The sequence below is a fragment of the Talaromyces stipitatus genome, genomic scaffold (assembly GCF_000003125.1).
Source record: "Talaromyces stipitatus ATCC 10500 scf_1105507295541 genomic scaffold, whole genome shotgun sequence".
Classification (NCBI taxonomy): domain Eukaryota; kingdom Fungi; phylum Ascomycota; class Eurotiomycetes; order Eurotiales; family Trichocomaceae; genus Talaromyces; species Talaromyces stipitatus.
In genome coordinates this window covers 1,819,590-1,842,556 of record NW_002990115.1, presented here as the reverse complement: position 1 = coordinate 1,842,556, position 22,967 = coordinate 1,819,590, and the positions used below count along the sequence as shown (strand labels likewise).

The 22,967-nt window shown below is 47.2% G+C and overlaps 10 protein-coding genes across 12 annotated transcripts, besides 2 other annotated features; 4 read left to right on the top strand and 6 right to left on the bottom strand.

The window, feature by feature from the left end:
* Positions 1-419: 419 nt before the first annotated feature.
* Positions 420-1,786, bottom strand: TSTA_030110 (exosome complex subunit Rrp46, putative). Its single transcript, XM_002480131.1, has 2 exons — positions 1,380-1,786; positions 420-1,314 (listed from the first exon to the last, which is right to left on the bottom strand). Exons 1-2 carry the CDS (start codon positions 1,722-1,724, stop codon positions 910-912), a joined length of 750 nt encoding a protein of 249 aa, XP_002480176.1. The 5' UTR covers positions 1,725-1,786; the 3' UTR covers positions 420-909.
* Positions 1,787-2,434: 648 nt separating this feature from the next.
* On the top strand, positions 2,435-4,710 carry TSTA_030100 (uncharacterized protein). Its single transcript, XM_002480130.1, has 4 exons — positions 2,435-2,894; positions 2,955-3,202; positions 3,261-3,354; positions 3,405-4,710. Exons 1-4 carry the CDS (start codon positions 2,726-2,728, stop codon positions 3,623-3,625), a joined length of 732 nt encoding a protein of 243 aa, XP_002480175.1. The 5' UTR covers positions 2,435-2,725; the 3' UTR covers positions 3,626-4,710.
* TSTA_030090 (EF-hand calcium-binding domain protein, putative) lies at positions 3,405-4,972 on the bottom strand. Its single transcript, XM_002480129.1, has 2 exons — positions 4,764-4,972; positions 3,405-4,710 (listed from the first exon to the last, which is right to left on the bottom strand). Exons 1-2 carry the CDS (start codon positions 4,834-4,836, stop codon positions 3,923-3,925), a joined length of 861 nt encoding a protein of 286 aa, XP_002480174.1. The 5' UTR covers positions 4,837-4,972; the 3' UTR covers positions 3,405-3,922.
* Positions 4,671-4,690: a microsatellite.
* A 938-nt stretch (positions 4,973-5,910) lies between the features above and the next one.
* Positions 5,911-8,713, top strand: TSTA_030080 (uncharacterized protein; the record flags this gene model as incomplete). Its single annotated transcript, XM_002480128.1, is given in 10 exon segments — positions 5,911-5,996; positions 6,060-6,144; positions 6,157-6,835; positions 6,901-6,962; positions 7,021-7,206; positions 7,259-7,401; positions 7,425-7,465; positions 7,503-7,685; positions 7,750-7,911; positions 7,965-8,713. 10 exon segments carry the CDS (start codon positions 5,911-5,913, stop codon positions 8,711-8,713), a joined length of 2,376 nt encoding a protein of 791 aa, XP_002480173.1.
* On the bottom strand, positions 8,443-12,078 carry TSTA_030070 (HLH transcription factor, putative; the record flags this gene model as incomplete). Its single annotated transcript, XM_002480127.1, has 2 exons — positions 8,443-11,967; positions 12,016-12,078. The coding sequence occupies 2 exons, from the start codon at positions 12,076-12,078 to the stop codon at positions 9,013-9,015; spliced, it is 3,018 nt and encodes a 1,005-aa protein (XP_002480172.1). The 3' UTR covers positions 8,443-9,012.
* Positions 12,079-12,485: 407 nt separating this feature from the next.
* On the bottom strand, positions 12,486-15,043 carry TSTA_030060 (uncharacterized protein). The gene is made up of 3 exons (XM_002480126.1): positions 14,764-15,043; positions 13,278-14,710; positions 12,486-13,212 (listed from the first exon to the last, which is right to left on the bottom strand). Exons 1-3 carry the CDS (start codon positions 14,973-14,975, stop codon positions 12,722-12,724), a joined length of 2,136 nt encoding a protein of 711 aa, XP_002480171.1. The 5' UTR covers positions 14,976-15,043; the 3' UTR covers positions 12,486-12,721.
* A 518-nt stretch (positions 15,044-15,561) lies between these two features.
* TSTA_030050 (allergen, putative) lies at positions 15,562-16,552 on the top strand. Of its 2 annotated transcripts, XM_002480124.1 has the most exons (5): positions 15,562-15,688; positions 15,735-15,847; positions 15,915-16,078; positions 16,130-16,276; positions 16,336-16,552. In XM_002480124.1, the coding sequence occupies exons 1-5, from the start codon at positions 15,639-15,641 to the stop codon at positions 16,369-16,371; spliced, it is 510 nt and encodes a 169-aa protein (XP_002480169.1). In that variant the 5' UTR covers positions 15,562-15,638; the 3' UTR covers positions 16,372-16,552. The 2 variants fall into 2 exon arrangements, with proteins under 2 accessions (XP_002480169.1, XP_002480170.1); XM_002480125.1 differs by having other exon boundaries at positions 15,735-16,078.
* A 70-nt stretch (positions 16,553-16,622) lies between these two features.
* On the top strand, positions 16,623-18,892 carry TSTA_030040 (uncharacterized protein). The gene is made up of 3 exons (XM_002480123.1): positions 16,623-16,767; positions 16,846-17,487; positions 17,538-18,892. Exons 1-3 carry the CDS (start codon positions 16,711-16,713, stop codon positions 18,762-18,764), a joined length of 1,926 nt encoding a protein of 641 aa, XP_002480168.1. The 5' UTR covers positions 16,623-16,710; the 3' UTR covers positions 18,765-18,892.
* Positions 16,777-16,802: a microsatellite.
* Positions 18,893-18,914: 22 nt separating the features above from the next.
* TSTA_030030 (uncharacterized protein) lies at positions 18,915-19,878 on the bottom strand (the record flags this gene model as incomplete). 2 transcript variants are annotated; one of them, XM_002480122.1, is made up of 3 exons in its annotated part: positions 18,915-19,411; positions 19,473-19,755; positions 19,808-19,878. In XM_002480122.1, 3 exons carry the CDS (start codon positions 19,844-19,846, stop codon positions 18,915-18,917), a joined length of 819 nt encoding a protein of 272 aa, XP_002480167.1. The 2 variants fall into 2 exon arrangements, with proteins under 2 accessions (XP_002480167.1, XP_002480166.1); XM_002480121.1 differs by having other exon boundaries at positions 19,473-19,866.
* Positions 19,879-20,828: 950 nt separating this feature from the next.
* On the bottom strand, positions 20,829-21,621 carry TSTA_030020 (uncharacterized protein; the record flags this gene model as incomplete). The annotated part of the gene is made up of 2 exons (XM_002480120.1): positions 20,829-21,484; positions 21,552-21,621. The coding sequence occupies 2 exons, from the start codon at positions 21,619-21,621 to the stop codon at positions 20,829-20,831; spliced, it is 726 nt and encodes a 241-aa protein (XP_002480165.1).
* Between the last annotated feature and the right edge of the window lie 1,346 nt (positions 21,622-22,967).

The window sequence follows — 22,967 nt, the reverse complement described above, 5'->3', positions numbered from 1 at the left end:
GAAGCGAGTCGTGAAGCCGGAGATAGATAAGTCGAGAATGGTGGGACGTGGGGCAGATGGAGCAATATCCGACTGGTAAATACGGTCTTATCGGTGTAAATCCCACAGCGCTGAGACGACTAAGTCAACAAAATACTCGCAGCCAAGTGAAGAGCATAAAGCAGCATTGATATTATATAGCGCGGTCTTAAGAGTCAGACAGTCCTTCATACTCGTTGCTGAATCATTAGTATGATGACGGTGTTTGATACGCGCGTAATGCCATTACAGTCATAAATTACGATATCAGGTGGAGCTTCTAGATGCTTTTTGATCTCAAACAACGGAGTCGGCGTTTCGTATTGACCAGAACTACTTGCTGAAGAACTAGCTGTCACTGGGTGACACGCTTTGGGGTTTCAGGTTGCTTCATTCAAGTGCTTGATTTTTTATTTTTTATTCTTTTTTTCCTTTAAAAAAATCCTAGACCCCTAGCTGACTACCCTTTATGGATATAGATAGCAACACATATCAAGCTAACGAGTTGAACTTTCTTGGCAAAGACCTTGCCTGAACATCACACGTGTTTAACAATGTGCCACCTGTCAAACATGCTAGTAGTATCCCATAAATTGTGCAGCCGGATGCTCCCCACCAAGCTCTGGATAAGACTGGAAAGGGTCGCCGCGAAACCTAGTCCGGACCCGTTTACAAGATTCGGGCCGACGCCCCTGAAGGCCGGTGTCACACGCAAGCCTCAGCAGTAGTCTCAAGACAGGTAGCGAATGCCACATGCGCCACCACAAGCAGGATGCTCAATTGGTTTTCTCGCGAATCGAATCGTCGTAGCAGGAGTGCCTCCGTGATCCCTGGCAGAAGGCTGATCCTTCAAATCCGGCAACTATCCATTCCAACAAGATGTTGAAACTATCATGCCGCTGTGTCTGACCATGCATAATCCAAGGCAAGCTTGTGTTCAACTGTTTCTCTAACGAAGTTCTCTAGATTGTGTTTCGCATCCATTGAAATATCACCATCCTGGCTTGTGACTTTCGAGTCTCGACAAATTGAAAGTGCCTGCTCATAGACCCGGTCCCAAGTATCAAAATCGAAGGATCCCTGACTTTCAGTCAGGAGCAAGTGGCCCTTTGATGAAAATGCGAGGACATGGAGCGACTTGGCTTTTGCGCAATCGTCTAGAGAAGGCTCGCGGATGATTTGATTCGAGGAGCTGACGGCAACGATTGCGGATGTATAGGTCATTGACAATGGTATGGCGGCAGATAGCAGAGCAAGAAGTGCCGCGTGAAGAAGAGCAGGTAGAGCAGGCAAGTACTGTCGGAGAAGTTTCATTAGCGCCAAAACTACAGTAAACCTCAAATGCAACACATCAGACGTACAGAGTCCCCTCTATTTATTTTTCCATCACTCGAGCTCCCTTGGATCAGCAGAGTAACCACAATACCCCGCCTTGCAAAACCCTTTTCTCTTCCAAGAATGACTTTACCCAGGAGAGACTTCAATATATTCTCCACGTATCTCTCTCCGATTGCACTTTGGGCGGTTGCAGGCTTCACCAGGACCTCGATCGTGGCCTCTTCGGGTTTTTGGGCGTCTCGACGAGCAGGCAGTTCGATTGGCCCGTTGACAGACCCCAGAATCTGAAAACCAGTGGACGGACAAGTGTAGATGGCGGAGCCATCTGAGCGACCGAGGGGTGATATGGTCGCAGTAGGCTCGATCATTATGTACGTTATGAAGGAGTCCAATAACGTGTGCAGTCGAGTAGCTCAGTTCTTGCTCCGTCAAAATTTCCGTTTCCGCAAGAAACAAAGCTTAGCTGCTTAGGTAAAGCCGGAAAAACGACGGCCCGTGGTCTTCGAGTAGAAACAATTCCACTCACTCAAGTGACGCTCACGAGAGTTCTATCTTTTTCTGTCTAATTGTTTGACCAAAACTCTTTTCTTTGGAGTTCGATATTCTGTCATGATCTTCGCTCTGTCGCATGTTGGATCCTAAGCATCCTGGAACATACCATGGCTGCAGCCTGACTGTGAAGTCCTTCGCTTTTCTTCGATTGGGCAGTTGACCTTGAAATGGATCTCAAGTCTACCTCATATCAGATTATCAGATCTTAATCTTATTGATCGGCAATGGCTTTGACCTGGCCTGACCGCAGCGTCTGCCGGTAGCGTTCGAGACGACGTCAGGTAGCCGACAAGCGGATTGGGCCAGCGAAACATCTTGATTGCTTGGCAGGTGTCGAGACGGAGAAACAAGAAACAGACAAGAGATCTTCGCTTCGCTAGGCGTCATTCTGTAGATTGTCTCTTCTCGAATAGCGCACTATACAGATAGACGGAGAGGACGGATTTAACAGGCCAAATGACCCCATGACGTCATTGCCTCACATTCTCCGTTCTGCAACATCAACAACTCTCTCTATTTCCGTCTCAGGGTATTATTCAGATCATAAGAGGCTCCTTGACAACTCTTCCGGACTCTTCTTCCTAACCTGGCGTCTCTTTTTCCTATTAGACGAGTCGCTCCCGTCACTTGAGTCTCTTCCATCCAGCAATTTATTTACGTCCGTCACAACCGGAAGTGGAAGCCGTTCGAAGGAAAAAAAATCCGTTTCTAAGGCAGTCAGGAAGGAAAATCTCTTATCATAAAAGCCACCTGAATACCGACAACTATCTATCTCGGAATTTGATATCGCAAATATCGTGCGTTATATTTATCCTTCATGGCTGTGATATGGGGCTTGGACCTGCACGAAATGCAGTGGTCCAAATTCAAGTCGTCGTACATGTTCAACAGGATATATCATTTACGGAGGGTCAAAATGGTTATATACCAGATCGCCATGATCCTTTGCGTCTGTTCCGAATCAGTAGGCACGGCAGCCTTGTCCGGTGCGATTTCTATCCATACTTTACATTCCGAATGAGCATCTCTAATACTCGGATATACAGATTACGTCGACCAGCAATCATTCATCGAGAAAATGAACAATTTAGCCGCAGAATACAACGATGATTTTGTCGGAATCGCTTCGTATAATATCTTTGTGGGAATTGCGGTTGCTACCATTTTTGGAGCGGCGTTCTTCTTCGATTTGTTTTGGCCGGAACGTCATGAGAGTCGCTCGGTTCGTCTTTCTTGGAAGATTTCCGCGGTAGCTGTTACCGTCATGTGTTTTGCCGATGCTATTGCGATGACGGTATGTCAACCTTCCTATGCTAATAACAGAGGTTTTATGTTAATCCGATGATTGGTAGGTGATCGTCGCTACCAGACACGCATACATCTCCGGCGTTGATGCAGCTGAAGCATCCCGGCTTTTGGAAGCGTCCATTAAGAATCCGAATCTTTGTACGTTGGCTTTTTCACATATCTTCTGTAAAATACTAACTTGCTTCCAGACTACCGCCACAATCCTAAATGCATTGCTTCCGTCGTCCTTCTCTGGCCTGGCATGATTGCCACTATCGGTAGCTGTTATTTATTGATCGCCTCACAAAACCACAACGACAAGCATGGCGTCTTCTCTCGATATGGCCGGGAGAAGCGAGACGCGGTACGGGAAGTCAAGGCGAAGACTCAGCCGACTGGGGTGATAGACAGTGAAGAGACTGCTGTCTAATCAGAATGTTGAATTATCTTACCTCACCGTTTAGAGGCGCCTTTGGGGATGAATTTTTTTTTCTTTTTGGCTATACGTACACCTGATACCTTATGCTAATTTGCATGTATGGTGCATTGGGCTTGATGGATTTGCTAGAACACCGTGACGTCTTTGGGGGGTTTTAAAAAAAAAAAAAATAGCTTCTGCTTGCGTTCGTGGGTCTTAGTAAGGGTAATGTATTGATATCTATAGAATTTTTCTATTGACTTATGCATATTGCTATAAACACGCGATCAAAATGATAATAAGAGCCGATCATATACCATTGATCTGCTTCGCCTTATCCCAAATCATAGACGAAGACACCCATCTCACCAGTCTAGCAATAGTGGTACTTGTGGTCTCATTTCTAGGAATATCATGACCGCCCTCATGCTCATAAATCTTAGTAATATCCGGATGACTGAGAGCATGTAACTGATGACCAGCCAAATTCCTCGGATCCTTGGCACCAACAACATGCACAGTAGGAATTCTGATCTGATACGGTCCGCGAACCATCTGTACTAATTCCTTGATTGAGTAATCGGTTATATCGTTAACATCATTCTGCCATCGATTCGAGCCCTGTGCCAGGATAGCGGCTGTATCAGCTCGGCGCGCGAGCGCCTTGCGCGACGCACGATCAACTTCCCATAATTCCGCATCAATCGTGAATCCAAACTCGGCTTCTAACTGTTTAAGTGACGGTCCACCGCAGATAAAGATTGCGAATTTGAACGGCGGCGGGTCTTGAGGCGTTTCTTTATAATGCTCTAATAGCAGACTAGCACCCAACGTGCAGCCCTGCGAGAACATGATGACCCCGTCGTAGGGCCCGTTTTGTTTAAGATAGATTTTTAGTCTTTCGCGCGCTTTTGTCATGTCTTCCAGCGTTGGGTCGGCGGGCCACCATTGGTAATATGGAGGGTTGTAGAAGAGTTCTATGCCCGCTGCTGGACCCGAGTCGAGGGGTCCGTTGGCGAAGTCGAAGTCGAATTCGTCGCCATCTCCGGTTTGGTCGTGTTGTTGTTGTTGTTGTTGGAGGAAGCGGCGGAAGGATGCTTGAACTTGTCAGTAAGTAGGTCTATTAAGAGATGATCAAAGAAATGTTTACTGGTTTGCGATGAAAAGATAGCTCCACTCGTGCCGTATCCATGAAGACCGAGGATACGGATTTTTCTCCCCATGTTGTCGTTTATCTCCGGAGCTCGTCAAGTAGACTTGATTGCAGAGTTGAAATTACGATCAGTGACTGACTATAGGAAGTAATGTGAAAGTAGTAATCACATCCATCTGGGCACAAGGCTTATCAGAAAAATTCGTATTTCACACCCCTGCTCCCATCATGCCTTGACCCCTCCATATCTCGCAGGGCCAATTAGTACTCGGACCGTTCAAGCAAATGGGGGCGGTAACACAACGCCGAGAACGGTGAACGGTATCCGAGTGGTGTTTTTCGAAATGTCAGCTCACGACGCCCGCTCCGATGTATCGTTTCTACTCGAATCCTTGTTGAAAAATTGTCCGCACTTACAGTCCCAGGGATGTTGAAGGTCAAACCTTGATCGAATCGATCTGAGTTGCAGATCGCTTGGACTTTTTGTTCATGTTTAATCATCGATTAAGATGAATATGGGACTATCTTAATATTCCTTCCTGCCTGAAAGAATTATCCCGACGGCTTCTCCCCATGGAAGAGGAACGGTCAAGTCCTAACCCTAACCCCGACACTGACACACAATAAGATTGATGTGTCCTTCGCCACGTTCTTGTTTTAACACTTGCAATATATGCGTCCACTAGCAAGATCATACATTCCAGAGATTGAGAGTCATTCTGAGTAATGCTGGAAATGTTGGGTTGCCATTGCAAAACAAGCCTTCCCATTTCGGACCGCTTTAGGGCTATGGCTTACTGCCTGAGGCAACTGCTTGTACCTTCCATTTCTATCAGATCACACACTGGCGACGTCTCTTCCTCTTTTCAAAGTCTTCACGAGACCAGCAGTTGGATATGAAAGTCAATCGAATATCGTCTTGGCGAATGGTCATCCACAAACATTCCAGACAATTACGCCCAGCTTATCAGCACCGGCCACATTCAGGAAATCCTCTGACCCCTTCCTCTCGATTCGACATTCCACACCTTCCATAATGAGGGATATCTGCAAAAATTCTCTGGCTATTGGGAGCCTTGTGTAAACGTCACTCATTCCTCGGTATCCTGAAAGTGTGAGATTGGCAGTTCCCGCCTTATCAAGCATGACTGGTGCATGGGACATCAATCCCTCGCTCGATGGGAACTACTGGTGCACAAGATGCCATTACCTCCTTCAAAGTCCTGTCAGGTATACCCTTTGCCAACTTCATGACATAATAGAGACTGAAAAAGGAAACCACACCTCCTTTAGCATACAGAGCAAAAAGTTCATTGTACGCACCGTTTCGAGTGCAATGTTCCATGTTCTTCAGTATCCGTGGAGGAAACTCTCCCAGGTTTGACAACAGATAAGACATACCGAAGCAACAATGGATGGAAAAGGCCCCAGCACCGCAAATATGGCAGCAAGTCACCAAGGAGATGCAAGAACCAGCCATGAGAAATCCCACGAGGTCTCTCCCGTGGGGGCTCTTATCTACGTACCTATAATGGGACTAGTTAGCTGCGCCGTCATTATCTTCATTCATCGAGTTTGGTCGGATTTTGTAAGCAGTCAGCGTTTGAAATTTGCAGTCCGCCGTGATTGCGAAGTCTCCTTTACTCGTCCGAGCCGCTTTAAAACATTGCTCAATCGACATCTACTCTATGCACCGTTATTCGAACGGAGACACAATCGTGAATTCCGCATATATCGAGGTCATATAAATATGGGCACAATCCCAACACGGCTTGAGACATTGCTGATAGCATCTTATATCGCGTTGAACATGTTGTTTTGTGTCGTCGTAATCGATTGGTCTCAGAACCTCAGTCAATCGCTGCACGGTTTGATAGGCACAACAGGGATGCTGGCAATTGTCAACCTCGTTCCGTTGGTCATTACTGCTGGCAGAAATAATCCTTTGATTCTGCTACTGAGAGTATCATTTCATACGTTCAATCTCATTCATCGGTGGTTGGGTAGGATTATTGTGACGGAAGCTATTGCTCATACTGTTGCGGTGCTTGTTCGTGTTGGTATATGGAGTGAGTAAACAAGCAAACCCCTTATTGGAAGTATGCAAAGTTATTGGCTAATTCAGCGACCTTAGAGGGTTGGAACACGATTCCGGAACATTTGTTCCATATTCCGATATTCACTTATGGGTTTATGGTAAGGAGCTCCTGCTTATGACAAAATGGTTGTTTCTTGATATTGACGTCGAATTAAGGCCACTATAGCTTTTGTCACCATCTTCTTTCAATCACTATCCCCATTCCGCCACGCATTTCACGAGTTCTTCCTCCATTTTCACCTTGTTCTGGTGACGGCTTCATTTGTTGCGCTGTGGTATCATCTATATAAGTTCGTGCATAAATGGGTATTTCTTGCAGCTTTGGTAGCTTGGGCTATGGATGTAAGTGGTCTATTTGCAAATATTATTATGAGCCACGCTTACAAGTTAATAGAGATTTCTTCGACTGGTTATTGTTATATGGCGAAACTGCGGCAAGAGTCTAACATCAGCCACTATCCATCTTCTCCCAGGGGATGTTGCGCGAGTCGACGTGACGGTTATTCGCCCATGGAAGTTCAAAGCCGGTCAATACATGTACTTATATATACCTGCCTTAGAATTATGAACATCTCATCCATTTTCTGTCGCCTGGGAATCGGTCGACAAAACATATAACTCATTCTATCCAGTGATAGGGTCGGAAAATGGCAGCAATAGCTCGATCAGAAGTATTCTGAGTGGGACTGATCGGGACACAAGATACACGGTGTCCTTTCTCATTCGGAAACGGAATGGCTTTACGAAGAAGATGCTGAAATCGGTTGGATTAGAATATAGTCTTCAACGTCAGGTTTTGGCTCTGGCTGAGGGACCTTTTGGTGTGTACAATCTCAACATTTACTTCTCCATAGCTCTTTCAAGCACTAAACTAACAAAGTGAAGGAGCTATTCGCTCGTTCGATTCATATGGCTCTACTGTGTTGATCGCGGGAGGCATTGGAATCACCCATTCAATCTCATACCTCCGAGAGCTGGCTGACGTGTTCGCGAGAGGCTCTGTAGCAACTCGTCGAATTACATTGGTATGGGTGGTGCGCAGTATTGGTAAGTTTACCTCCGAATCGGCATATCAATGTATGAGTATGTTGACAGAACAGAACATCTCCAATGGGTTCAACCCTGGATGACCTACATCCTGAACCATCCTGTTGTACAAAGCTCGGTTGCATTTTCAAATGCATCGACAATGAACTCTCGAAATCCTTACTCCCTCGACAATTGCACATACTCTGAACGCACACTCTCCCTCTCTATCAACGCACACCTGACCACATACTACAGCAGCAGCAACACAAATGTGTTCAATACCGACCCAATACCAGCCAGGTATTCATCCATCATCTGCAACCCAGAGAAAACCAACAACGTCCCTTTCTACGATATCACCCCTGTGTCTCCAGCACACACCAAAGCCTTTCCATACGGATCAACCTCTTTCTCTCGTCCATATCCTTACCCTCGCCCTTCCACTGAACTATCCAAATCCAAAGAATCCTCCTCTTCATCCCAATTGAACAAAACCATAGACCAATATTACTACGAACACGATGACGAAAAAGCACGAATCATAACGCCCGGCATAAACAAAATAGACATAAACACAACCGCGCAATCCTCCTCCTTTCAAGACTGGACCCAACTCAGCTCTCCAACAGCACCCGTAACAATAAATCTAGGCAAGCCACTCTTTCGACAAATCCTGGACCGAGAAATTGCGCAACAGATTGGCGCTATGGCGGTTAGTGTTTGTGGACCAGGTGGAATGGGCGATGAGGTTCGCAAGGCTGTCAGGGAAGTACAGGGGAGGAAAACAGTGGAGTTTTTTGAGGAGAGTTTTTCGTGGTGAAGTAATTCCTTCTTTCTTGGGCGTGTGGTTTCGGTTTGTTTGCAGATTCCGTATCCAGATCGATATATGTTTTTCAAGTGATGTTTCTGTCTTGAGAATGCATGCTCAATTTGAATATACATTAATAACCTGATTGTAGAGATTTGGATCATGATATTATTTCATTTATGAGTTAATTTGAGGTTTCCAGGTTCCCATTACCTATCACAATGCCCCAAGCCCTAACACCGCCTGAAAGTATAAGTAACACATGCACCCAAGGCAAAAGCCCACATAAAGTTGGAAAGCTCGCCCGCTCATCATCGAGAATCACTCGCATATCCCGTATCGTTACTCTCAAGACTTTTACGTCTCGTATAATCCCCCTTTTCCTCCTTACCACCACCGCTACCCGTTTTCGCTCGGCCATGTTTCTGATATTTCCCCCTCTCTTCGTTATTAATCAATCTTCGAATACTCGTCTGCAATAACACCTTCGAAGAATCTTGAGCCATCAAATCAATACCCACATTCTTACAAATCGACACGCATTCTGCTTCGACTGTGTCGACCATGTGTCCCGTCAACCCGTAGAAGGCGGGATTGTATGCGTTTCGGGCCCAGTAGACGAGATCATTTGCGATCCGGCTGTATTGAGGGGTTGGTTCGGAGGCGCTGTTGGAGCGGACGCGTTTGTGGGTTTGTGGGGATGGGAAATCGGGTTGTAAAGATGATGATGAGGGTGGAGGGGCGGATTTGGTGGTGGAAATTGAAAAGTCGGATGATGTTGCGGACGGTGATGAGGAGGAGGCGGATGTGGATAGAAGGTCGCCGTAGGCTACGACGCTATGAAGCAGATGATAGACTGCTGTGAAGCTGATTAGGGTTAATTCGAGAGGATCGAGAGGAAGTTGGTTGAGCCAGTTGATTGCTTTTCGGATGGTCAAATGTGATGGGAAGGTAGTATCGTTGGTTGTTCGCGCTCGGATAATCGCCGCTATCATTGCGCATCGGACGGAGATGGCGAGTTCGTTTCGTACTGACATGGGTATGGACGAATCGAGGAAATTCGAAACTTCCTGGGTTCTTTGATGGGCTTTCTTTGATGGTAATGCGTTGAGCACTGTTTTGATGTCGTAGAGTCTATTCTGTTCATACAACACTGCTCGCATAGCTGCTGCTCTAGTGTGGGCGGCAGATAGACGTGGCGCGACTTGTAGAGCAAGATTAATTTGTTGTTCAAGCTTCTTTTTTCCATATCCTCCGTCAGAATCGATATTGAATGAATTCAACAGAGCAGTCTGCAGTACGTGGCTTGACCACCAGGCTGCAATGCTATCGGCAAATGTTTGAACAGCTGGGTCCTCCGCTACAACATCCAACAACGCTTCATCCTCATCCAGACCCTCCTGGGTTGGTCGACTCCAGGTTAAATTCACAGCTCGCTGAACGATGGGGTCAATCAAAACATCGTTGCACTCAGTCTCAACCAAGGCGGACAAATGACTTGGAAGAGCATCTGGATGATCTTTTGGTAAGGATCGATTCAATTCTCGTGCCAGATTCCACTGATAAGTTGCCAACACACGTCCGACGTGATTTGCAACTGTGGAAACAAACGACCCTGGCTGACCGACTCGCCAAAGCAAGATACGACAGTGGAATGCCTTTAGCATTATCCTTGCAGGACTGCGTGGTAAAGTGCCGGATGCAAATATGGTAAGGACGAGGCGTGATTTACTGACTTCGGTATCTCCGCCAGCCAGTTGAGCATCGATTGCGATATCCCAGGTCTTAATTCTACCCTTTTCGTCCTCTTCTGTGATTCCAGTGATCCAGGAATACACGCTTCGACCAACTAGGCAACAAACGCTGTATTCAACCCATCTGGAGGTGACGGCAAACCACTCTAGGAAGAATCGATGTTGAGGTACCCCGAGTCTTTGCATGCTAGTTAACCAAGCCTGCCGTTTGATTTCCGCCGGTGTCATCCTAATTCCTGACGCGGAAGCAATCTTTGCCGAGTCGTTCTCAGACCGTGGACGTGCGTAAAACAAATAGAGGAAAACGAAAAAGGCACTGCCAACAACGAGAACGACCGTAAGCAGCAAACTTAACCCAGCTTTGAACTGCCATGCACTCCACGGAGCCAAATCCTGAGTCCAGACCAGGAAATTTGTCTGCGCTGATGTCAAAGTAGTAGCAATAAAATCATTAAGAACGTTTAGTGGAACCGCCAGCAGTCCCTTTTCGGTAGAATCGGATTCCTTTTCGGCAGGGAGATTTTGCAAAACCATCAAACCCGCAATGGTGCCCAAGAAAAGTTTACCCCCTGGAGTCATGCCTCTGCGAACCTGTCCATTTTGCTGTTGAGGTTTGGGGCCATCCTTGATATAAGATTCGGCAAAGATACCTTGCGGAGGTGCCATGGCTCGCATTTTCTTAATGTAATCCGGGACTTTGATCATGCCTTCAGGAGGATTATTAGACGTTGACGTCTTTCGGGAATGGGGAGAATCTTCTGTGTGCGAGAAGACGCTCGGTGGTGATTCAATGCTATCAATGGTTCCCGAATAACTGTCCGGTGACGAGGCTGACCCAACAGATATCGATGCTGATTGCTCGATAATGACGGCCTTGTCGAGTTGGCGTAGTCTTGCTTTTAGAGCTTGATTCTCTTCTTCAAGTCGCCTATTTCGCAATTCCAGATGGCGGATGTATTCAGTTGCCTTGGACAGGATCGACGCTTTGTTGAGCTTATTTCCGCTTGAGAAGTCATCGTCATGTGTCGAAGCCCCTCCATTGATATCTCTGGTTAAACCGCGAAGACTCGGAATACTATCCCTGAGCTCGCCAATCTTTTCATTTAAATTAGCTCGATATCGTTTCTCTACGACGTTATGTGAGCGTTTCTTTGATGGTTGTGGTTTTGATTCTGGAGGAGAATCATCTGCTTTTATAGAGCCATCATCATCCTCGCTAGAAGTCTTTCGCTTTCGACTTGAATTCTGGTCTGCTTTGGCACCTCCGTTATTGCGACGCCGAGCCAAAGATGCTAGACCTTGACTTCCAGGTTGAAGTCTGGAAGGATTGGCCATGATCTGTCTTGCATTAGAGGCTGGAAATAGCGGGTCCGATATCAATTCGGTGTTGTCAATTGTCCGTAGTGTTGTTGTGCCAGAATTCGGACTTAGATCTGAATAATCAATGTCACTTTTCGATATAGCACCGGGGCTGGTATCATCCCAATCCCATTGCATCCATTGCGACCAGTCCTGGTCTTGTGTGTCGTTGGAATGTCCGGCAAGGACGCCGTGCCCTACCGATTCTTCCATGGGAGTGGGCTGTAAATAGCGGTTGCCATTGAACTGGGATGGTTGTGTCATGCGTTTGCAGCAAGAGATACCTGTTGATTGAATCAGACTGATGGACAGGGGACAGGAGTTTGAAGGTTGATAAGACTGTCGAGTATCAATAGAATTGATGCAAGCTTCTATTGGCCCTCCGAACACGTGACAGATGTTGAGCACAAAGAAACGTGACTGCCTAGCAGATCTCCGGATGATTGGTCAAGCTCTAATTGTTACAGAGTGTTGGATTCAGATTGGGTGTTGATGGGCGAACTGCCGGGGTGAAGAATACTGACTGAAGTCGTATGATCGCGGCTTCCGTTATCCGTCTTACGGCATCTGTGGCTATGTTCGTTGCGTGTCTGGTATTACGATCTGTTGGCCAATAGGAAGATGCGGTCTCTCGGCCCCGGCGTGGATCCGGCTGCAGAATTAAATACGTGACAATACGCATACAATTACGTACAACTGCAGTACACGTGACTTTGTCAAGGATATTTTTGATGATCAACGAGGAGCTGTAGATCAAGGTCGACTACAGATAATCCCAAAGCGCCGCCCATCGTATACATATATAACTCCAATCGAACCCACAAACGCCCCGTTTGTCGCTCCTGTCGTAACTCATGCTTCATTGAAAGGCGAGAATGAACAGTTCATAATTCATCATGGGCGTGAACTACGGAACAATACCAGACGGCATCATCGTATACGGTCTGGTATCTTGAGCCTGATTTCCCCAGGACCACATCCCGGAGCCCATTGATGAAAAGTATTCAAGTTGCGAACCCAAGGCAGTCGTCAAATCCACCGTGCTGTCCCATAATTGCATAAATTCCCTGGGAGTCTGTGCAAAATTGGTATAGTTATTAGATGGACCCTCGGCCGTTATCGGGACTGAAGATTGGGTTGGCGGCACCATTGACGAAGAACTAGAAGTCGTTGATAATGATGGCTTGCGTACTGAGTTCAGGGCCTGCTGAGGTAACACCTTTTCTACCAGGTCCAGTAACTGCCGCAAGAAAATGTGTGCTCGTCTCGCAGTCGTATGGTTTGCACTCATTTGCGCTATCATTCGCATGCCATCTTCGAGATGTGCCAGTGTTTCTTTATCATCGCGAAACTCGGGAACGACAACATGAGAAGCAATAATGAGAATAGCGTTGAATACTGGTTAATAGAAATGTAAGTACATGTATCTTCTCAAAGTCGGGGCGGGAAGAATGGAAGCTTACAGTAATACAAATTAAACCAGCTCGGTCCCGTAACCGCCTTTGTCGTATCGTGGCGCCGGCCAACCAAACGTATCGTTTCCTGTGCACTCCGGACACATATCTGTCGACTGTTTTGCATCATATTGGCCCGCAGACCGCCCGATGGAGGAACGAGTCGCTCGCCTCGAGCCAACAAGCCCAAAGAGGTGACCACTGAGTGCCGATGTATCAGGATTCTCGTCATGTTGGCTCTCATCGCCATTATCAATTTCGTGTCATCTGGAACCGGCCCGTGCTCATAGATCCTGAAGGAAGAAGGGAGTTGTGCGTCCCAGGCTTCGAACTGCTCGTCCAGTTCCATAATCTTTTCTGGCGGTGGATTCACAAGTGCCGCGGCTGCTTCCATAATTCGGCATAGTTTCACTGCCTGGATTGAATGAGTCATGAGAGACAAGGTGGGTGTTGAGGGGTAGAGAAGTTGAGATGGTTGAATACGGTCATCATCCAGATCCTCTGGAAGCGGAGTAGTAAACGTATTTGATGCAGTGGAAACGGGCCGTCCGTATATGGCACTGGCCAGCTGATCGGTTGAATAACAAGCATACCACAAACGCTTCCGGACTTCCTTCTGAATACAGTCTAGATGAGCTGGCGGCGGCCGATGAAGTTCTAAGCCTTGAGCAATCCGGATAGCCAAGCCGAGAAGAGTCCAGCTCTCGTCAGGAAAATTCGAACTTTGAAGATAGCGGGCCCCTAGTAATAATATCTGTACTTTTTCAACTGACCAATCGAATAATATGGTTGGGCCAACAAGTGCCATAGCGCGGTCGTAGTACTTTCGAGTCTGAACGGTTGATGTCTCATATCCATTTCGCCTGTGTGCCGCGGCAATAGCGCAGATCATATTTATCATGGCCAGCGTATAGGGATCTTCATATCGGCGTGTACGATCCATTGCCAGAGCCTGCTCAATCCGGGGTCGAATCGAAGGAACATGAAAGATTGGAGTCAACACATGATGGAAGTCAAAGTACCGCTGGACCAGCTCACGCACATCTGGAGGGAGATCGTGAAGTTTGGCATCAGGCATTTCTCGAGATGGATCACGAGGCGACGCGAAGAATTGGGTGGATGACTGGACTCTGCTCGGAGCATCCGGATTCATCGCATTGAGGATCATCTGAGTGAATGAGACGGCGCCATCTCCGCCCAAAAATAGTGAAGGCGACGCTGCTGTAATAGCGGCTGGGCCCTGATCGAGAACAAGAGGCGAACGTGCAACAATCGGCGGCAATGAAATAGATGCTTGTCTGTTATGAAGCGTGGGTGTCGGCAACTGGCCTGAGGGCTTGTGATTGATTGGTTGATAGTTTGTTCCATGGCGGTGATTACTATGTAGTGTTCTTAGCTGTGCCTCGTACTGTTCGACCTTGTCTTCAAGAGAACGAATGTAACTGAATCGAGATTTAGCTTAGTTCTGATAGCCAGACTGGATCAATCCACTCACTCGTATGCGCCGGCATCTTGTCCCGAGAGTCTGCGCAAGGTGTTGTTCCTTGGCACAATGTGCTCACATTTCGTTTTCCGGAGACGACAGCTCGCGCATGCGATGGGAACACGACGTCTCCGTCTTAGAGGTTTTGGGGCGGATTCAGGCGCAAGAGTTGGACTGACTTCCGGCTTCTCCTGCGAAGACGCCTGAGATTTCGGGTCCTCCATAAATGAGGCAATTCAATAATGGAGCTTGAGTAACTCGCAGGCTGCCAAGGCCGTAGTTTGATGACTTCGGCAAAGAGACAGATCACATCAGCCTGGACAAGGAAAGCATGGTTGAGTCAGATCATGGCATGCTGGACAGCACAGTGTAGTTGTCAAAATAAAGTACGGGCCGATAAGGCTATAAGAGTCTCTATAAGAGCCCAGTTATCCGAAAATTAATGAGGAAAAAGAACTGGCCAGAGCCCGGGGAGTTTCCATTAACCTTTTGGGACACCGACTGCGGCTAACGTCTCTCAGCCTAGTCTGGCGTGACTGCGCCACACATGTCTCACTGTTTGGGAAATATAGGGTTGCCGGAACATTTCCGGCTGAATGCCAAACTCGCCTGAGTTTGAGGTTGAGTGCTGAGCTCAATATACTACGTAGTACTCTGTACGTAGGCAGCAAGCTCGGAATTGGAGGATCCGTTCCGAGATCAATTAGTGCCTGAGAAATCGGGGGTTTAAGACGTGCTTTGGCGGTGCAATGACTAATCCGAATACTATGTGTAAGTTAGTCCCCGCAGTACTTCCCCGCTGCAGATCTTATCAATGCCTCATCTCGACATTCTCTATCAACAAACACTACTTCCGATAATTTAAACGTCTCATTTCATTAAGCGATATGACTACCCTCAAGCCCGGTGACAGCTTCCCCAGCGATGTCGTCTTCTCGTGAGTTATTTCTGCACTGTCTAACAGGGGTTACTAACATCTTCAGCTACATCCCCTATACTGAGGAGTCTGGCGACATCACTTCCTGTGGTATTCCCGTCAACTACAATGCCTCCAAGGAGTGGGCAGACAAGAAGGTCGTTCTCTTCTCTGTGCCTGGTGAGTGCAATGATGCTCTGTTTATTGGTCAACACGTCTGTCTCATTATTCTTTCCAAATCTTCTAGGCGCCTTCACTCCCACTTGCTCCGTGAGCCACTTGCCCGGATACATCAAGAACCTGCCTCAACTCAAAGCAAAGGGAGTCGACGTTGTTGCTGTCCTGGCCTTCAATGATCCCTTCGTGATGAGCGCTTGGGGAAAGGCTAACAAGATTACCGACGACTCAATTGTACGATAATTTCCCCGGAAACGGCATTTTCATCGAGCTAATCGTATGCAGCTCTTCTTGTCAGACCCCGACGCGAAGTTTTCCAAGAGCATAGGCTGGGCGGACCCTGCCTCTGGACGCACTGGCCGTTATGCCCTGGTCATTGACCATGGTAAGGTCACTTACGCTGATATTGAAACCGAGCGAGGTTCCCTCAAGGTACGTCCAGTCCAATTCGAAGCAATAACTACTTCAGCTACTAACTCCCTTTTTTCTAGAAATCCGGTGCCGAAACTGTTCTTGCATCTTTGTAGATATTTACAAATGAGACGTAGCCCTGGTAGAACTTAGTAGAGCCGAGTTAGTTTCATATCTTCATCTGAGATCATCTAGGTAGAATGACACGATTCTGCAGACATTTTGTTTTGACCAAAGATTGAAAATTAAGATTCGGAAGAATGCATACTTTGAACTTAAGTGTTCATGTGTGGCCCGTGCGTGTAGCAAGCTGTCCCTTCTACGCTGTCCCCACCGAACTACATCCATACAACAGCTCTAGCTTAGTGCCCACAAGAAGTACAACGTCCATGAATTAGTCAATTCCAAGCCGCACAATCAACTATATTGGTCTGAAACATCATATATTCGACAAAATGGCGGACGACGAGGAGAAGGCCAAGGCTGAGAAGCTTGCCGCTGCCCGAAAGCGAGTAAGTGGTACAACAACAACAACAACAACAACAACGATGCTTTATTTGATTGCGGCTGACAATATTTGTCAAAACCAGGTAGCGCAAATGCAGAAACAAAAAGGCAAGAAAGGAGCGAAGAAATCCACCGCTGGAGACTCAAGCAAGGACGAAACGACGACGGAGAAGCCTGCCGGCGATGACAAGCCTACGGTCGAGACACCAGAAACAGAAGTAGCACAACAGGCACCTGAACCGATAGTTGAGCAAGAGGAGAAGGAGAAGGAAGAAGAACACCAAGAGGCTCCCACCGAACCTATGCCTGATGCGCCGCTTTCCCCCGAACCTGAAACTAGCCCCGACGAGACGAAGGAACTCCCAGTCAGAGGAGCGCATAAACGACAACCTTCTCTATCCGTGCAGTCGAAATTGCGATCTTCTTCATTTCGAAACTCGATATCAACCGCAGCATCACCAGGGTCTAGCATCAAGTCCCCCCCCTTGCCACCATTGACGCCCGGTGATGAACAAATCCATGAGGTGTTTCGGAAACAAGCTGCTAGGCTAGAAGAGTTGGAGAAGGAGAATAAAAGGCTGGAAAAAGAGTTTAACAACGCGAATGTGCGCAGAGAGAAGGCGGAAGAAGAACTTGAAGATCTTCGTGAGTCTAGCGTTGAGGTGATTGAGCTGAAAGACCGCTTAGCAAAAGCTGAAAAGCAAGTCGCCGAACTTGAATCACTGGTATGTTCTCTTTCATCTGTATAGGGAATCTCTTACTGATCGCATTATAGAAAACTGAAATCGCGTCTTTGAAACGGCAAAACTCTTTGCTACAGTCCAAAACCCACAAGGCCAGTGCTGGCCACTCGGATTCTCCACCATCCGAGCTTGTGCAACAACTAGAGTTCAAATCCTCGACAATAGAAGCCATGGAAATTGAGATCTCCAATTTGCGCGCACAGTTGTCGGCATCAACTACTTCAATTGATAACTTCAAGAGTCAAATCAGCGCGCTGGAAGAGAAACTGTCGCAAAGCGAAAGCTCACTTCAAAAAACCCAGGAAGAGCTTTCAGATGCCAAGCAGTCAATTTCACGCGCCTCGGAAAAGGCGCTAAAGGAAGGCGTGGATAAGACAAGTACGGAGACCCTAATCAAGTCCTTACAACGAGAAGTCGAAGAACTACGGGAGGCCAAGGCAAGCTCAGAAAAGAAAGCAGAAGCGCTCGATAAGAAGTTACAAGCACTCTCCAACTTACACAAAGAATCCGAAAGTCGACATCAGCTACGATTGAGAGAACACGAGAACGTTGAAAAGGAAGTCGCTCTCTTGAAGAAGAGATTAGCATCAGTTGAGAATGAGAATCTGCGGTTACGAGAAGAAAAAGATCGCGAAAGGAAAAAGAGTGCTGATGTGGAAGGCAATGAAGGCCTCGATGAGCTAGAAGATGAAGAACGTTCAAGACTTGAACGAAGGATCCGCGAACTCGAAGGTGAAAATTTTGACCTACGTCGCGGTGTCTGGAAGGACCGAAAGAAAGAATTAGGAGTCGGAGCGGATGATGAGAACGACAGAGTTGAGACAACCGTGAGTCCAAGCAATGCCTTTGACGAGGTGGATCTCGTTGGCGGCGCTCCAGGCCACTCAAGACGACGGAGTCAAATGGCGCAAGGCCGACAACAGCACCAACAACATTCTTCTTTTACTACAGTCCTATCTAGTGGCTTAGCTGCTTTTACAGGAGGTAATAACGGCTGGGACCGGCGCGCATCCACTCAACATCATCCACCGGCTACTAGAGGTAGTCTGGAATTACTTGCGGAGGAGGACAATGATGAGTTCGATGAAGATGCGTTTGCACGAGCACAGGCAGAAGAAGAGGCACGCAAGCGCGTGGAATGGGTGCGTGAAGTCAAACGTAAACTCCGTGATTGGAAAGGTTGGCGACTTGATTTGGTCGACAGCCGAGCTGGCGCGGAGGGAGTGGGTGTGGCTATGGGTGAGATATTTGAAGTGTAAAGCGAAGATAGTCCCGTGGTTCTATTAGAGTTGGCGCATGAAACTGATGATTACGTGTATATCCCCCATATTGTCATTGATGGTACGCAAGCAATGGAGACGCGCACATCCAATTTGTATGCCTTCTCACGACGCGTAATTTGCAACAAGCTAACATGCGTCCACGTCCAAGTTATCATGGATGCATCGTAACGGCCACTGGAGCCATTCTTGCCACTCTTGACTTAGTTCTCGCTTAGCTATATGCACAACGCTCTTGCCCCATCCATCCCATAACCAGGAAGGACCCTCGGAGCAATTCACCAAAGCAGCACAGTGAGCCAAGATCACTAATGCTATCGGATGTTGACAGTTAGTGAAGTCGAATCGCTGTTTTCCTAGTTCGACCGGCCACATCCACATGCGATGCCGCCCGCTATGTGTACTGAGGTGCAAAGCATATGCTTTTCTTAGTGACTCGAGTCCCGCCCGACACAAGTGGTGGCTTTCGTCACTGATTGTTTGGACAAGAGTGGAAAGCTTGTCGAGTCGCTTTGCGAATGGCAGAGAGGGATCGATGTGTGGCGTTTCCCACTGTTCAAACAATGGTGACAAGGGACCTTCGCTCCATTTCTTCCCTGTCGGATACTCAATGATGTCTTTAATTCCTAGATACAGAAGCGTCAATATGGAAAATGCATGAATAACATTGAACAACCTGAAACGTACCTTGTATCAGGGCAAATGATTGCGTGATAGCCCCTAGGCCATGGGGTTCTACCTGATCCTGAGGGTTCGCGACAGACCAAGCCGCAAGTAAGAATACAAAAATGGCCAATATGAAAAAAGCCTCACAGGTATGGTCATTTATATCCGTTAGCATGGTCGAGAAGAAATCCAAAGCCCGATCCTGATGGTAATTTGATACCAATATATACGACTTGCGCTCATCAGGATGCGTATGAGCATAATGCAATGCTGAAATGGCGAGTAAGCCGTGCATCAGTAGTTCCTGAATAGCCGTCAATCGAACAGACAGGGCAATCCGGGAAGGGTCTACTAACATGTGACACAGCGAGCTCCGGTACCACTGTCCTCCACATATGTAAGGTGGCATCATCATGATTAAGTGTCAAGCATGTTGACATGTAATAATGATGGAGGAGCTGGAGACTCTTCATCCAATCTGGAGAAACAGTTTTGCTATCCAACGAGATCGGGTGTGCACTGTCAGCCCGATGCTCGCGTGCCTGGCTTTTAATCTCGTTCTCGAGTTCAGACGCGATATTCTTAAGCTGAGAAACCTTTGATAACAGACTAGGTCGTTCCTGGCAGTTGTTTATTGAAGGCGGACGTGTCGATATATCACTTGACTTTATGCGTTCTGCTCCTGAGGGCAAACGCAAACCAGCTGAAATCACCGGTGGATATTTGGCCCGTGGATTCTGCAGCAAGCTGCATTCAACATTGTGCCTCGTACAATTTTGACAAGGCTGCTGTTCGTCACACTAGGTAGCGAGTCAGTCTATATTCTTTCCTAGCCCCTTGTTCCCCTTTCCGATTCTTTTCTTTTCTCTTCTTTTGGGAATAAACTTGTACCTTGACGTGGCGCAATTTGCAACGCAAGCATCCATGCCGGGACTTCTTATGACCTGTCCGCGTAATCCGCCGTGTGGCATCAGGAGGCATCTCAAGTTACGCTAGGCACCGGGATCCGCAAGGGTTGGACGGAATTGGTTCGTTGCGGATGATTCGAAAAAAGAGACTGCGAAGGTGCTCGTATTAATTCATTAAATCCGAGACGTAACGTCACGTGCTACAAACTGCCCTACCTCCTGGTTGGCTGATGGTCTTTTCCCTTCCCGAAGAGGAATGTTATGATTGCGCGCTGAAATTGCCTAATGGGGCTAGGTCTAGGTTGAAGCCCTAACTAGAGCCTGACTTGCCAGAGCTTTGGGCTGTTTATCCTTAATTTACTCGTCCATTAATTGCTCGAGTCGGGCACAATTGACATTGTCATCTAACAATGCATCTCACTGGTAACTATTTACAGAATTCGCTATCTTTGGTGAGGAACGGCAGATATCAGTTCGACACGATAACTCTCTTATTGCTGAACTCGTCACCCAACCTCCCAGTTGCCACATCCACCATCCACCGTGCACAGCTTTCACGCGTAATGGCCCAGTTAGATCCAGGGTCTGTATGGGCAAAAGTTCTCACTGGCTTGAGGCCGCTGGGTCCGCCGATGAGGCCCCCGCCACCGCCGCTCAGAGCAACAGCGAAGACTATTGTCCAGTCAACCTCCTGACCACAATTTTGCTCAATCTCGGCATCAACTGCATCGTGATCCACATAGGTCCACCCAATGTTGCTATAATCAATCAAGAACTTCGTGATTATTGGAGCCGCCTTACGGCTCTGTCCAGCCCCGAGTGCATTCATAGCGATTAGACGCGGTTTGTGACCCCCCAGTTGATGCCCTTGTCGTCGCAATGCGTGTGCCGCGAGAGCAGTGGAGTCTGCCATAAGACGTGGCGGACCAAGAAATTTGGCCCAGGGATGGTTCGCAGCTCGATGAGGGTTAAGACACTGTAGGACGGTGTCGACCGGAACACCAGCAGCAGCAGCGAAGGCGCGATCCATGTCCGCTTCTAACATTGCTGAGCCCTCCACAACTGTAAGGTTTGCGTGAGGGTTAATTTTGGAGGCATCACGGACAAGGATCGTGACATGGTTGCCTATCACCAATTTAGCGGCTGGTTTATAATTTGTGGACTGCTCTGAAGCATGAGAAGATAGACCGACCTAGCTCGAGGGCATACTGATATGCTAGAGCGCCCGTCTTACCGGTTGCTCCCAGTACGAGAAGATGCATTTTACTTGGTTGCAAACTGGTAGTGACAAAACTTGCAATATGCTGTAGGAAAAATATTTAAAGCAAGAATTCTTCTGCTCCGTCAAAATGGCAATGGATTGACTCTAATATATAGTTGACGAAGACATGCTTTCGAGGCATCCATTCTCCCTATATCGGAAAACTGGCCAATCAGACGGGGATGTAAGAGAATGCGCGGCAACACTCGGAAATAGGGTTCAGCTCTCCGCACTAGTGACCATGGAATTTCGATCATCCAACTAGATTCAGATTCGTCCCTGATCCAACGTGGATAACGAAATTTGCGTATCCTAGACATGCTACTTGCTAGTCGTAAGCAATACGTATCGGACAACTCGCTTTTCGGGAGTAGTTGCTCAGCTCAGATGTTGAGAAGGCTAAGTAGATCAAGCAAGCAAATAGCTTAGGCTAATTATAGGAAGAAAGCCATACGAAGTGATCATTGTAGCAGTTTTAGAACTAGTAGGTCAAGGGTTGTGCTAAAAAACAGAGGTTATTGTAATCTTGTAAGCTGAAGTGAGAAAATAGCAATCATGTGAAGGAGCAAAGAGTATCTCAAATCTTCGTTCTTCTCTAGGTAAGTTGAGTGGCCCAAGTCAGTTCACGTCAATCTACCATCGTTGCTTCTTTTCCTTTGTAGCCATAATGGAAAGTAGGGGTGGTAGTGAGTTAGGTAAAACGGTACTCTGGTCTTCGAGTGGGCGAAAACATCTCGAACTGGCCTCCGTTATACGTATCGCCGGTTTCTGGATCATATATTCTGTTCAGCCAGTTTGCTAATTTTTGGCAATGACTAAGTAAGTCGCCGTTGATACTTGCATATGATGCATCATGAAATTCTTGAGGAACCCTTGAGTCAAGCACGCCGATATAGCAAGACACATCGATCTCAATCAATCTATCATATGTAATTTTCACGCAGAATTTTGTCGAACAGAAAATGCAATACCAGTAGGTACCTGGTTTCACAATTCGGAGGAACCTCTTTCTTACCAACCGACCATGATGTGTGGACATATTGGAATGCATGCGTTTTGGCGTAAATTATCGAAGTCACCTAAACCAAAATCCGAGAATCTCCCCAGGCAAAACCGGGATGAGAAACGCTTGGTCTTTAGATTAAGCTCAATATGCTCTCTAAAGCCGTGACCAGCAGATATCGTAACAGTTGATTCGCTTCTTCCTTCGCGGTGTATCATTCCAAATTGTAGGATCTGAAGCTCAACAATGACATTTCATAGCACATACCAACCCAGACTCTCCTGAACTTAGATTTACAGCTGTGGGTAATAGACTAATAGCATCCGAACAGTTTATCCTCTGCT

What these genes read in the sequence shown, in the direction of transcription:
- TSTA_030050 (XM_002480125.1), top strand. An exon ending in AGATTACCGACGACTCAATT is followed by an intron (nt 16,079 to 16,129) that starts GTACGATAATTT and finishes AATCGTATGCAG; the next exon opens with CTCTTCTTGTCAGACCCCGA. An exon ending in CCGAGCGAGGTTCCCTCAAG is followed by an intron (nt 16,277 to 16,335) that starts GTACGTCCAGTC and finishes CCTTTTTTCTAG; the next exon opens with AAATCCGGTGCCGAAACTGT.
- TSTA_030110 (XM_002480131.1), bottom strand. Translation starts at nt 1,724, where the DNA reads ATGATCGAGCCTACTGCGACCATATCACCCCTCGGTCGCTCAGATGGC. An exon ending in AAATAAATAGAGGGGACTCT is followed by an intron (nt 1,315 to 1,379) that starts GTACGTCTGATG and finishes CTTCTCCGACAG; the next exon opens with TACTTGCCTGCTCTACCTGC.
- TSTA_030040 (XM_002480123.1), top strand. Translation starts at nt 16,711, where the DNA reads ATGGCGGACGACGAGGAGAAGGCCAAGGCTGAGAAGCTTGCCGCTGCC. An exon ending in TTGCCGCTGCCCGAAAGCGA is followed by an intron (nt 16,768 to 16,845) that starts GTAAGTGGTACA and finishes TGTCAAAACCAG; the next exon opens with GTAGCGCAAATGCAGAAACA. An exon ending in TCGCCGAACTTGAATCACTG is followed by an intron (nt 17,488 to 17,537) that starts GTATGTTCTCTT and finishes ATCGCATTATAG; the next exon opens with AAAACTGAAATCGCGTCTTT.
- TSTA_030060 (XM_002480126.1), bottom strand. Translation starts at nt 14,975, where the DNA reads ATGGAGGACCCGAAATCTCAGGCGTCTTCGCAGGAGAAGCCGGAAGTC. An exon ending in CAAGATGCCGGCGCATACGA is followed by an intron (nt 14,711 to 14,763) that starts GTGAGTGGATTG and finishes ATCTCGATTCAG; the next exon opens with TTACATTCGTTCTCTTGAAG. An exon ending in CTGGTTTAATTTGTATTACT is followed by an intron (nt 13,213 to 13,277) that starts GTAAGCTTCCAT and finishes TCTATTAACCAG; the next exon opens with TATTCAACGCTATTCTCATT.
- TSTA_030100 (XM_002480130.1), top strand. Translation starts at nt 2,726, where the DNA reads ATGGCTGTGATATGGGGCTTGGACCTGCACGAAATGCAGTGGTCCAAA. An exon ending in AGGCACGGCAGCCTTGTCCG is followed by an intron (nt 2,895 to 2,954) that starts GTGCGATTTCTA and finishes TCGGATATACAG; the next exon opens with ATTACGTCGACCAGCAATCA. An exon ending in CATTAAGAATCCGAATCTTT is followed by an intron (nt 3,355 to 3,404) that starts GTACGTTGGCTT and finishes ACTTGCTTCCAG; the next exon opens with ACTACCGCCACAATCCTAAA.
- TSTA_030090 (XM_002480129.1), bottom strand. Translation starts at nt 4,836, where the DNA reads ATGGGGAGAAAAATCCGTATCCTCGGTCTTCATGGATACGGCACGAGT. An exon ending in TATCTTTTCATCGCAAACCA is followed by an intron (nt 4,711 to 4,763) that starts GTAAACATTTCT and finishes GACAAGTTCAAG; the next exon opens with CATCCTTCCGCCGCTTCCTC.